Source organism: Chiloscyllium plagiosum, chromosome 1 (assembly GCF_004010195.1).
Source record: "Chiloscyllium plagiosum isolate BGI_BamShark_2017 chromosome 1, ASM401019v2, whole genome shotgun sequence".
Taxonomy (NCBI): Eukaryota; Metazoa; Chordata; class Chondrichthyes; order Orectolobiformes; family Hemiscylliidae; genus Chiloscyllium; species Chiloscyllium plagiosum.
The window spans coordinates 43,551,459-43,565,474 of NC_057710.1; the positions used below are offsets into that span (position 1 = coordinate 43,551,459).

General features: G+C 43.0%; 1 protein-coding gene across 1 annotated transcript in view; it reads right to left on the bottom strand.

Annotated features, from left to right (window-relative positions):
* The window catches only part of slc45a2 (solute carrier family 45 member 2), a 47,179-nt gene extending 33,773 nt beyond the window's left edge, over positions 1–13,406 (bottom strand). Inside the window, exons 1-3 of the mRNA XM_043680882.1 lie at positions 12,245–13,406; positions 11,682–11,858; positions 523–869 (exon numbers count right to left, since the gene is read on the bottom strand). Coding sequence (XP_043536817.1) covers positions 523–869; positions 11,682–11,858; positions 12,245–12,677 — 957 coding nt within the window. The 5' untranslated portion in view covers positions 12,678–13,406. The remainder of the gene's footprint in view (positions 1–522; positions 870–11,681; positions 11,859–12,244) is intronic.
* Between the last annotated feature and the right edge of the window lie 610 nt (positions 13,407–14,016).

Below are 14,016 nucleotides of genomic sequence, written 5' to 3' on the forward strand. Positions count from 1 at the left end.
AAATTCACTTTAACCACTAACCAAATGCTGTAGATGTTCACTTTCACGGATACTTAGAAAATCTAACCACACAATTAAGAAGAGGTTCAATTGATGCTCTATTATGTAGAGCTAGAAGATATATTTGTTATAAAATGCTAATGAATCATTCCTTATCTTCATGCATACTCACCTGTTCTGTGGTGTACATAAGCATTTTCTGAGTTTATAGTCTCAATGAGATTGTGTCAGAACATGATTACAAAATGCCAAATGAAAATTTGCAATAAGAAATCCGTATGCTATTTCAAAGGAATTATTTGCATTATTAACTACCAAATACATAAAAATGTAAGAGCATATTTTATATTGAAATGACAGTTCTGCCTTGTCTGCACATAGGTAAGTTGTTTCCACCATGGCAAGCAAGGTATGATGAAAATAAATCGTTTAACAGACAATCATCGTTTGATAAACTAGGTTAAAAAAAACTTCCTCCTCATAGCAATGCCTAATTTAAAATAAAACATTAAAGAAAATTACCTTTTCTTCTGATGGTTTTATGCAAGTGATTTGCGAATTACCTTCCAATTTTCCTATCACTGACAAAGATCGTGAATTATAAGAATTTTGATTATATTGACCACTTGCAGGACTCTCGATGGTTCCATAGGTAGGAGTATTATGTTCTAATAAATGTAACTGCTGACAACCTACATCTTGACCAAATGGAATTTCTGGAATACTGAACATGTGTATTATTAGAAGTACAATGAAAATAATTGCAGCAAAAATGTAAATGACTTGATATTCAGATCCTAATATCTGACCCAGGGAAGTATTTCTCCATTCAATGGCACCAATTAGATAGCCTGCAGCACCTCCAAGGCCTATAGAAAGAGAAAGCATAATGATTAATATTTGAGCAATTTAACTGAAAGCAACTTACTGCTCTTTAACCTATTGTGTCACCACCAACATCCCTTTCAAATAGTTTAGAAAACAATTATTTCGTTCCTGCACTTTTTGAAATAGTAGATGCTGGTAATACATAAGCAACTGTCTTAGGGAAATTTCTAAATCTGACAGCCTAAGGAACCTAAATTAACAATTCTGAAGGAAGATCACTGGACCAAAAATATTAACTTTGCTGTGTCTCCACCAATGCTACCAGAACTGCAGAGTTTTTGCAGCAATTTCTGTTTTTATTTCTGAATTAACAAGTATCTAGGATATCAAGGATATGTGGAATATAAGCTCAACATTTTAACTCATCTGCCACCAAGTGCTGTTTGTACTCTACAACTCCTCAAAATCCCAAATCCATCGCAATCTCTTTAGCTTCAGCTTGGATATTATACTGGTCTTGAAGGCCCTCCGGAAGTATACTTTCACTAGGTATTGTATTGTTGGCACCATATTCTTTCTCCATCTGGTAGTATCCATTCTATTACCTGTCTGGAGGGTTGGAAATCTGGACGGTGAGATGTAAATCTTTCCGGTCTCAGCCTTTCCTCTGTCTTGATGTCCTGTACATTTTGCTGTAGCACACTTCATTGGTGAAGCTGTCTCTTTAGGTGATGTTAGGAATTTTATATCAGCAATGTTGTGAAAGACATCCAATTTAAGTGTTACCTTTCTACTTCTCTTCCATATCTCTTACAGTCATAGAATCATAAAATCATACAGCACAGAAACAGACCCTTTTGCCCAGCTATGTTCATTCTGATCAGGTTTCCTAAACTGAACTAGGCCCACTTGCCTGCATTTGGCCCATATCCCTCTAAATCTTTCCTATTCATATAGTTGTCCAAATGTCTTTAAAATGTTGCAATTGTACTCACCTCTACTACTTCCTTTGGCAGTTTGTTCCATATACGCATGAACCTCTGCTTGAAAAAGTTACCTCTTAGGTCCCTTTTATATCATTCCCCTCTCACCTTATGCCCTATGCCCGCTAGTTTTCAACTCCCCTGCCCTGGGAAAAAGACCTTGGCAATTCACCTTATCTATGCCCCTTGCGATTTTATAAACCTTTATAACTTACCCCTCAACCTCCTCTCAGTGACATAGATTGCAATTGGTACTACAATAAACATATCAGGTCACAGCTTTATGGTTATGTTGGTATGGTTGGATGCTCACATTGCATGGAGTTACTGGAAAACTGATACTATTTCACCAATTCTTGTGTGGAGGTCAATCTCCACATGATCCTCCCTGGAATTTGTGCTTTCCATGAAGAAGTTTCAAAATCTTCAAGGTTCTGTTGCCCAGTACTGATGGGTGAACCTTGATGATGCTTCGTCATTATTGTCTTGGTGTTCTTGCAGATGATGAATGGACCAACTTTAGTGCCATTACACTCAAGACTATTGTTCCTATCTTGAAGGATGTACAATTATCTTGGTCAGCAAGATGATGTAGTCTGTGAAGTCCAAATCTCTTACTCTATATTTTTGCCTACACTCTTTCACCTCTTTGTAGTATAGAGAATGTAGTAGGTTGTTTAAAAAGAAAATTAGGAGGATGAAGAGAGGTCATCCAGGGGTGTTGATGCCAAAGTCTACACCCGCAATTTTCATGATAAAAGTACTGATCAAGAGGAAAAGGAATGAGGACGGCATCCAGACTTGCCACACTCCTGTGTTGAAGGAACCCGTAGTGCTGGCTATTGATGCATCAGCTGCAATCAGATTATTGACTGTGAAGATGTTAATATACCATTAGTATACATGTTGAGTTGTATAAGACATTGGTGAGGCCTCTTCTGGAGTACTGTGTCCAGTTCTGGTCACCCAGTTGTAGGAAGGATATTATCAAGTAGGAGAGGGTTCAGAAGAGATTTGTCAATATGTTGCCAGGTATGGAAGGTTTGAGTTATAAAGAAAGGCTGGATAGACTAGGACTTATCTCATTGGTGCATGGGAGGTTCTCAGGGGACTTTATAGTAAAGTTGATAAAATAATGAGGGATATAGATAGAGTTAATGGTAGTTGTCTTTTCCCCAAGATGGAGAATCTCAAGACTAGAGAGCATATTTTTAAAGTGAGGGGAGAGAAATTTAAAAAAGACATGAGGGGCAATTTCTTTATACAGAGGGTGGTTTGTGTGTGGAATAAGCTTGCAGAGGAAGTGGTCGATGTGGGTACAATTACAACGTTGAAAAGATATTTGAATAAGCACATGAATAGGAAAGGTTGCAGGGACATTGGCCAGGAGCAGGCAGGTGGGACTACTTTAGTTTGGGATTATGGTCAATATAGATTGGTGGATTAAAGGGTCTGTTTCCATGCTGCATGACTTACGACTCTATGTTCTGGCCATTGCATTATCGGAAGAATGTGAAAGCTTTTGGAAGTATTCAGAGGAGATTTATTGGGATGGTGCCTGGTATGGAGGGAAGGTCTTACGAGGAGATGCTGAGGGACTTGAAGCTGTTTTCGTTAGAGAGAAGAAGGTTGAGAGGTGACTTAATTGAGACACATAAGATAATCACAGGGTTATATAGGGTGGACAATGAGAGCCTTTTTTCTCGGATGGTGATGGCTAGCACGAGAGCATATAGCTTTAAATTGAGGGGTGATAGATATAGCTGATGTCAGAGGTAATTTCTTTACTCAAAGAATAGCAGGGATGTGGAATGGCCTGCATGCTACAATCGTAGACTCACCAACTTTAAGAGCATTTAAATGGTCACTGGATAGACAAATGGATAAAAATGGCATAGTGTAGGTTTGATGGGCTTCAGATTGGTTTCACAGGTCGGCGCAACATCAAGGGCTGAAAGGCCTGCACTGCGCTCTAATGTCCTATATTCTATAATGTCAAAGACCTGCTCCTCATCCATTAACAATATCCAGCCATTCCTGCCCCTGACTGGCACAGTGCTGTTGCTGGGTACATATAACATACAAGTTAGGAGCAAAAGGACCAGGCTCTTCGGGTCTCCAAACCTGCACCGATATATTTTACCATTTTGTGCTAAAACTGTCTTCACTTCCAGGATCCATATTCCTCTGTTCCCTTCCTATTCATGTATTCATCCAGGTGTTTCTTGAACACTGCTATAGTGTCTACTTCCACCACCTCCTCTGGCAGTGCATTCCAGGCACTCACCAGAATTTGTTTGAAAAACTTGCCTCAAACATCTCTTTTAAACATTCATTCCTCCCTGTAATCACATGTTGAATCTGTGTCCCCTTGTAATTGACCCCTCCACCCTAGGAAAAAAATCCACTTTCCACTCTATCCATGCCACTTACAATCTTATAAACTTCTATCATGAGCTTCAGTGAAACCAAACCCAGTTTATTCAACCTTCCTCCAGAGCTAAAATCCTCTATACCAGGCAACATCCTGGTAAAACTTTTCTGTACCCTCTCCAAAGCATCCACATCCTCCTGGCAGTGTGGTGACCAGAATTGTATGTAATATTCTAAGTGTGATGCAACAAATGTTCTATAAAGCTGCAGCCTAACTTGCCTATCCTTATACTTAGAGCCCCTTCCAATGAAGGCAAGCATGCCATAGGCCTTTGTTACTACCTTATTGACCCGTGCTGCCACCTTCAGTGATCTGTGGACCTGCATAACCAGATCCCTCTGCATGTCAATACTTCTTTGGGTTCTGCCATTCACTGTATAATTTCCATCTGTTCTTGCCCTTCCAAAATACATTACTTCAAATTTGTCCAAGTTAAACTCCACCTGCCATTTTTCTGCCCTTGCCTTCAACTGATCTGTATCCTGCTGTATCCTCTGACAATCCTCCTCACTATTTGCAACTCTACCAGTCTTTCTATCGTCCACAAACCTACTAATTAGACAAGCCGCATTTTCCTCCAAATCATGTATATAGACCACAAACAGAAGAGACTTAGTACTGATTCCTGTGGGACACCACTAGTCACAACCCTCCCTTCCAAAATGCATCTTTCCGTCACCACCCTCTATCTCTTGTAATAAAGCCAGTTCTGTATCCATTTTGAGCTGAAAAATGCATTGCTGGAAAAGCGCAGCAGGTTAGGCAGCATCCAAGGAGCAGGAGAATCGACGTTTCGGGCATAAGTCCTGCTTCAGGAAGGGCTTATGCCCGAAACGTCAATTCTCCTGCTCCTTGGATGCTGCCTGACCTGCTGCGCTTTTCCAGCAACACATTTTTCAGCTCTAGTCTCCAGCATCTGCAGTCCTCACTTTCTCCTTTTTTCCCTCTGTATCCATTTTGCCAGCTCAGACCGATATCATGTGACTTCAATTTTTGTACCAGTCTGCCATGAGGGACCTTGTTAAAGGCATTACTGAAGTTCACGTAGACAACGTCAACCACTTTTCCCTTATCAATTATCTTCATCACCTCCTCAAAAAACTCGATCAAGTTAGTGAGGCACATAAATCCATACTGTCTATCGCTAATAAGTCTATTTTCTTTGAAATGTGTATAGATCTTGCCCCAAGAATCTTTTCCAATAATTTTCCTATGATTCCTGAAGAAGGGCCTGTGCCCGAAACGTCGAATCTCCTGTTCCCTGGATGCTGCCTGACCTGCTGTGATGTTCCAGCAATAAAGTTTCAACTTTGATCTCCAGCATCTGCAGACCTCACTTTCTCCATAAAAAGGAAGAGAGAAGCCAAAGTCAACATAGGCTCCTTGGAGAATAAGTGAATGGGCAAAAACCTGGCAGATGGAATGTAACGTGGGAAAAATGCGAGGTTATGCATTTTAGAACACAGAACAATTCAGTGCAGAACAGGCCCTTCGGTCCTTAATGTTGCGCTGACCTGTGAACTAATCTAAGCCCATCACCCTACATTATTCCATCATCATCCATGTGCTTATCCAAGGACTGTTTAAATGCCCCTAATATGGCTGAGTTAACTACATTGGCAGGCAGGGCATTCCATGCCCGTACCACTCTCTAAGTGAAAAACCTGCCTCTAACATTTGTCTTAAATCTATCATCCCTCAATTTGCAGCTATGTCCCTTCGTACAAGCAGATGTCATCATCCTAGGAAAAAGACTCTCACTGCCCACCTTATCTAATCCTCTGATCACCTTGTATGTCTCCATCAAATCCCCTCTTAGCCTTCTTCTTTTCAATGAGAACAGACACAGGTCTCTCAGCCTTTCCTCATATGAGCTTCCCTCCAAACCAGGCAACATCCTGGTAAATTTCCTCTACACATTTTCCAATGCCTCCACATCCTTCCCGAAATATAGCGACTAGAAATGTACACAATATTCCAAGTGCGGCCGCATTAGTGTTTTGTATAGTTGCAGCGTGACATCATGGCTCCAGAACTTAATCCCTCCCCCAATAAAACCTAACATACTGTATGCCTTCTTAACAGCACTGTCAACCTGGGTGACAACTTTCAGGGATCTATGTACGTGAACACCAAGATCCCTCTGCACATCCACACCACCAAGAATCTTTCCATTGACCCAGTATTCTGCCTTCCTGTTATTCTTCCCAAGGTGAATCACCTCACATTTATCTGCATTGAACTCCATTTGCCACCTTTCAGCCCAGTTCTGTAGTTTATCGAAGTCTCCCTGCAACATGCAACATTCTTCTCCATTGTCCACCACTCCACCGACTTTAGTACTATCTGCAAACTTACTAACCCATCCACTTATGCCTGTGTCCAAGTGTTTATAAAAATGACAAGCCAACAATGGTCCCAAAACAGATCCTTGTGGCACACCACTAGTAACCGGACTCCAGGCTGAATATTTTCCATCAACCACCACTCATTTTGGCAAGAAGAACAGAGGAGCTGAATATTATTTAAATAGAGGAGGACTGCAGAAAGTTACAAAACAAAGGGATTTGGGAGTCCTTGTCCATAAATCACAAAAAAGTTAGCAGTCAAGTTCAGCCACATGGCATGTTGGCTTTTATTTCAAGGGGAATGGAATATAAAAGTATGGAGATTTTGTAAAAACTATACAAGGCACTAGACAGACCACAGTCAGAATACTGTGGACAGTTTTGGGCTCATATCTAAGGAAGGATATACTAGTATTGGAAACAGTCCAAACAGATTTGCAAGGCTGGTACTCATTTGAGTATAGAATAATGAGGTGTGACATTATTGAAATATACGCAATTCTTAGGGAGTAAAGTAAAACAAAGAACCATGGATGCTGAAGATCTGAAACAAAAACAGAAATTGTTGGTAAAACTCAACATATCTGGCATCATCTTTCGGAAGTAATCAGAGTCAACTTTTCAAGTCTGATGAAGACGTTCTGATCACAAAGTCATTTCTCCTTTGTGAGATAGTCTAGAACCAAAAGGTATAACCTGAGAAAAATGGTCACCCATTTAGGACACAGATGAGGAGGAATTTACACTCTTACTGGGTTGTGAATCTGTGGAATTCTTCACCGCAAGGGCTGTTGAGACTGGGAATTAAGCATATTCAAGGCTGAGAAAGACAGATGTTTAATCAGTAAGGGAACAAAGGGCTATGGGAAAAAGCAGGAAAGTGGAGTTGAGGATTATCAAATTATCCATGATCTCACTGAATGGTGCAGCAGACTTGATGGGCTGAATGGTCTACTTCTGTTCCTATGTCTTTAGTGCTATGGAGGCTTCGCTTTATGTATAGTTTCTGGGGACAAGTGTGAACAAGGAACTTCATGATGTTATTAATATATAAAAAAACTTGTGTAATAAGGGGATTTCTAGGGTTCACAACCATTATTATTACAGTGCAGAAGGAGATCATTCATCCCATCATATTTGTACTGGCTCTGAGCATTTTCTCTGCTCTTTTCTCTGCAAACCAGCGTGGTGTTTCTATTTAAATAATCAAACAAGATGGTGGCAGAGTAGCAGCATAGCTTGTGGACTCCTGCTCAGTGCTCGTCTGCTCCATCCACCCCAGGTTTTCTCCTTCCTTCACTATCCTTTTTTAGATTGTAAGTTTGCTCGCTTAGCTGGTAGGTTTGTTCTCAGAAGTTTTCTGACCATGCTGGGTAACATCATCAGCGAGCCTCTGGTGAAGCACTGGTGTTCTGTCCTACTTTCTGTTTATGTGTCTTGGTCAGCTGTGGTGGGTGATATCATTTCCGGTTCTTTTTCTCAAAGGTTGGTAAATGGGGTACAAATCGATGTGTTTATTGATGGAGTTCCGGGTTGAATGCCAGGCCTCGAGGAATTCCTGTGCATGTTTTTGTTTAGCTTGGTGGCCGGAGGAGAGAGCAGCCCGGAGTGGCCAGGGGAGAGAGTGGGAACATGCAGCTCGGAGTGGCCAGGGGCCAGGGGAGAGAGTGGGAACATGCAGCTCGGAGTGGCCAGGGGAGAGAGTGGGAACATGCAGCCCGGAGTGGCCAGGGGAGAGAGCGGGAACATGCAGCTCGGAGTGGCCAGGGGAGAGAGCGGGAACATGCAGCCCAGAGTGGCCAGGGGAGAGAGTGGGAACATGCAGCCCAGAGTGGCCAGGGGAGAGAGCGGGAATATGCAGCCCAGAGTGGCCAGGGGAGAGAGCGGGAATATGCAGCCCAGAGCGGGGAGAGCGGGAACATGCAGCTCGGAGTGGCCGGGGGGAGACAGCGGGAATATGCAGCCCAGAGTGGCCAGGGGAGAGAGCGGGAATATGCAGCCCAGAGCGGGGAGAGCAGGAACATGCAGCCCGGAGCAGCCGGGGGAGAGAGCAAGAATCTGCAGCCCAGAGTGGCTAGCGGTAGGAGCAAGAGGCAGTGAGGCAGAGAGAGCAGGCAGTTGGAGGTGGCTGCGGGTGCGACATCAAGCCCAAAGAAGAGTAGAACAGGCCCTTGTGAGGAGTGTGAGCTCTGCATGGCCAGCCCCTTATGCAGTGTTTCACTTTTAACTGCATTTCTTTGGGGATTTTTGTAAGAAAGGCTGTGAGTTAACTTTTTAACTTTGTTTTCTTATTCTTCTGCTTTGTACCAAGATTCTGTATCTAGGCACCCTTGTACTTGAGATGGTACCATAAGTGTGACTTGTAAATTTATCACTGCATTCATGTGAGTACATGTGACAACAAACCCAATTGTAATTCTAATTCAATTCAATTCTGTCTTGAGTGCCTCAACTGAAATTGCCTCCAGCATCCTCTGCATTCCAGAACTGAACCAATTATCATGTGAAAATGTTTATTCATCTCATCTTTGTTTATGTTATAGAACACTTTGAATTTAAACCCTCTGGTTCTCAACTCTCACAGGAGTGGGAATGATTGTGATTCTCCCCCCCCCCCCTCCCCCCGAGCCATCCCAATATCCCTGCAAGCAAATGCACTCCCTCCTGCTCAATATTTCCAGCCATACATTCATCTTTCTTGTCTTCCTATTTATGGCAGGTAACGAACATTTGAAATAAGAGAAAATCTAACCACTGCCCCTTGACATTCAGTGGTGTTACCATCATGGAATCCCCTACCTATCAACATTCTGGGGGTTACCACTGACTCAGTTGGACTCACCATATAAATTGAGTTGCTACAAGAGCAGATCAGAAGCTAGGAATACTGCAGCAAGTAATTTACCTCTTGCCTCCCACAGCCTGTCCACCATAACCAAGGCATACGTCAGGAGTGTGATGGAAGATTTCCCACTTGCCTGGATAAGAGCTGCTCCAACAACAGTCAAGAAGCTTGTCACCAGCCAGGCCAAAGCAATCCTCTTGATTGACTCTACATGCACAAGCATCCATTCCTTCTATTGCTGATGCTCAGTGGCAGCAGTGTATATGATCTACAAGATGCACTGCAGAAATTCACCTTCCAAACCCACAATGACATGGGATCAGCACCACCTGCAAGTTCCCTTCCAAGCCACTTACCATCCAGATTTGAAAATATATTGCTGTTCTTTCACGGTTACTGGGTCAAAATTTCCTCCCTCAGAGCATTATGGGTCTATTTACAGTTACAGGGACTGCAGCAGTTCAGAAAACCAGCTCACCATCATCTGGGCCATCCATGGTGCCACTAACCTGGCTCATGCTTTGTCCCTTTGAGAAACCATTGCCATTGCCAACATCCAGAATGGCAAAATGGTTAGTGAATGAATCCTCAGAAGATTCCTGAACTACCTTGCTATTTTCCTTGGGGCTACCTGCCAGTCACCCATTCCTTATCTGCGTGAATGTCTTTAACTTGTGTTGTATCCGCTTCGCTGAATGTGCTATCCACACAGTTCTCAGCCTTGTGGGTGCACCTCAGTGACTCCAGCTGCCATTTGAATTCTGACACCCATTTATTAAGCTTGTGTAGCTAGTGACCCTTCCTAAACATGGGTTCTCTGGGTCAAATGACGGGTCTGTGACTCCCCTGACACTACAAGATGGCCATTCTACTTGGCCAAGGTGCTCTGTCATATGTTTAAGCTAACTTTTAAGTTGGCTTACCTTTATTTACTTTAACCTTACTTTTGTGCTATTAACTATAAACTTGAGATTGTAGAAAGTAGACATTTTTTGCTTTTACTCAAAAACCAGCTCCTCCCCAGTGTCTAAGAATTTCTCTGTGCCAGATAAACCCTGTGAACCTGATGATCTACAAGCCACAGCACCGAGGGTATCACTGTCGGTATACCCGATACATTGATGGTGATCTTTCAAAATTCTATTGACTCTGGCATATTTCCCTCCATAGGAAAGTGGCAAACATAATTTAAGAAAGGAGGGCAAGCAAAAAGAAGGAAGTACAAACCAATTAGTCTAACAACAGTTGTGAAAATACTAAACTGTATAATAAAGGTGGCGTTACCAGGACATATGGTGGTTGAAGATGGCAGCTCACCACCACTTTCTCAAAGGCAGTTCAGGACGGGCAATAAATGTTGGCCCAGTCAGTGTTGCCAAAGAAGTATACGAAAACAACGGGAGGAAGAATGGGAGTCAGATGGTCAACAACAGACAGGAATGCTGTTCCTTTTACCAATTCTAGTTTGATGCATCTTTTTAAAAATCGAATTTTGAAAGTATGAAAATATAAAAGAAACAATCAGGAAGGGAGAAGTTCAAGGTGGTGGAGGGGTAACAGAGCGAACGTCCATCATCCTTCCTTGTTGAGGCTGAGTGAGGGTGGGATGGTGAATGGTGGATTAAGAATGAAGTGAGCAATTACAGCAGAGAAGATAAAGGTGATGTGAGATTCCAATTTATTGTTCTATCGGGGAAAGATAGAGGCAACAACAAGGATAATGGATCAATCAGAATAAATACGAGCGAAATTCAAGCTTAGGCAAGGACTTAGAGGGAAACACAAGTGGCTGAGGAGGGAATGCAATGGGAATCAATGAGAATCACATTTTCCTGGGTTCTTAGCAGTTTTCCCTATCACAGTTTCCCATAGTAGGCACTATGACCTACCTAAAAATAAGGAAAAAATACTCAGGTCGGAGAAGAGAAAGAACTAACAAAGATGAAACAGACTTGACAGTGTGAGAAATGAAAACATAAGATATTACAGAAAGATTAACTATTCCCCAACTCTTCTGTAAACTTCAGACTGATGATAAATCTACGCTTGGTGTAAGACTAAATTCAGCCAATTGTTCGCCAAATTATTTCATAAAGAATAAATCGATGGAATCCTTTTACATGTGGAAGTTAACTGCTTATGTCTCTGGCTGGTGGCTCACGAGTTGAGTCCTGCTGACGCCAAATCGAGACTCGTGATAATCGCACAATGCCAGCTGCCAGGATTGAGAGGAATGCACTCACCAGTTAACAGTGCGTGGAAGTGTAAGGCTTTCTCCTTATCCTCATGGGAGCACACATCAAACAAATAAGCCTTGATAGGACTGTCGATGAAGTCAGCCGAAAAGTCAAAGACGATCACGCCGAAGACAGTAATCAGGACACCCCAAATATGCCTTTGTTTCCTGTTTTTGATGGTGGCTAAAACATTTTTTTTTCAATTAAAAATCATTCATCCCGAAAGATTTGAGTTTAAAGTTATTTGTGTAAATTCGCTATGTGCGTTTTCCCTCCGGCTGATCCCTTTGAAGAAAGTATAACTACACTACAATAGTTATAGTTAGTTACAAATTACTTTCGGAATGTAACTTAGCATGCAGGTGACTCATGTGTAGCGATTTTGTGAGCTCAGACATCACCGTTCAGATGCTTACGCTATTGAGGTGTGTGAACTATGAGCATCTAATGCGGAAAATGAATGATTGAAAAGTTCTATAAGAATGTCTGAGACAAGGCTGCAGTTGTTTAATTCTCCAGCACCTTCCAGTGAACCAGGCGTCCCTGGGTGAGTGCAGTTAGACACTTGCCTGTTACCAACGCGTCTCCGTTGAGGAACAGAGTCATTCCGAGCACCATCAGGATCCCCAGCGCCAAGATGTAAGGTCTCCTCCTGCCCCATTTCGAGCGGCAGTAGTCGCTGGCGGAGCCGACGATGGGTTGGAGGATGAAGCCCAGGCAGGGGCTGAGGAGCCACACCAGACTGTAGAGGCTGCGAGGGAGCCCGACACTGAGCAGCACCGGCGTGGCGAACGCTCCCTCTGCAGCGTAGCAGAACTCCCTGCCGAACATCAGGCCGCTGTGCATGAGCAGCCTGAGCAGGGACCTCCTGGGAGGCTCGGGCGGTTCATTGGGGGGCACTTCTGCTGGGCTGCTGCTGCTGCTGCTGCTGCTACTGCTCCTCACCTCCGCTTCAGGGAGCGGGCTGCCAGTGTCCGTGTGCACTGCTGCTGAACGGGTCATCGCTGACTACTTCACCCTCTGGCCGGAGGTTCACTCATCGGGGCTAGCAGCAGAGATAGGAGCAAACCCCAAATGACGCAGGAAAACCCCAGGCAGGTTGGACTGAGGAGAACACAACCCCCTCAGCATCTGAGCAGTCACCAGTTTGTTAAAGTTGCGTAAACGTCTGCAAATCGACCGCACAGTGATCTGTGGAAGTTCCACTAAACGCTCCTTATGTACACTCTGAAGCAACCTTTGTTATGATATTTATCGTTCGTTTTGAAATATAACGCAATGGATGTTGCAGTTCTGGTACCCATGGACAATGTAGTTGTATCTCTACATATTTGCCCCCCAACTTTCAATACAAAAGCGTAATATTTACACGCTCCTACAAACTGAAACGTTTTATCTTAAAGGGGACTGGAAGGAGCATCAATATTAATTTTCGCAGAAGAGGATACGGGCTTAAGGAGGGGTGTGTTAGTTGGACAATGCATTTGTGTCACTACAGCTTTCTCCTCAACCTTTGATTTGATTTGATGTGATTTATTATTGTTCACGATGCCTCGAACCAAGAGTGAAAATTGGTGTGTGCCTTACAAATCATGGAGATCTTGAATAAGTACCTCAGGGTAATAGAACAGAATATAGAATGTAGTGTTACAGCTACAGAGAAGGTCCAGAGAAAGAGCAACTCCAAATATATGAGAGGTTCACAAATCTGATAACAGTGGGGAAGAGGCTGTTCTTAAATCTGTATGCATTTTCAAACTTTTGCATCTTCTTCTGGATGGAAAAGGGTGAAAGAGAGTATAACAGGAGAGGGAAGGGTCTTTGATTATGTTAGCTGCTTTCCCAAGGCAGTGGGTAATGTAGACAGTCGATGGAAGGAAGGCTGGTTTGCGTGATGGACAGGGCTGCGTTCACAACTCTATGTAATGTATTGTGGTGTTGGGCAGAGCAATTGCCATACCAAGCTCTGAAGCATCCAGGTAGGTTGTTTTCTGTGGTGCATCTGTAAAAATTGATAAGTGTCATCATGGACATACAAATTTCCTTAGCCTTGTGAGGAAGTAGAGGTATTGGTGTGTTTTCTTGACTGTAGTGTTGACGTTGACGGAGCAGGACAGATCTTTGTAATATTTACTCTAGGAACTTGAACCTCTGCACCACTGATACAGACAGGCGTATGTCCTCCTCTCGCTTCCTGAAGTCGATGGTCAGCTCCTTTGTTTTGCTGACATTGAGGGAGAGATTGTTGTCTTTACACCATGCAACTAAGCTGTCTATCTTCTTCCTGTACTCTGTCTTATCGTGGTGTCATCGGCAAATTTGTAAATGGTGGTAGAGTAGA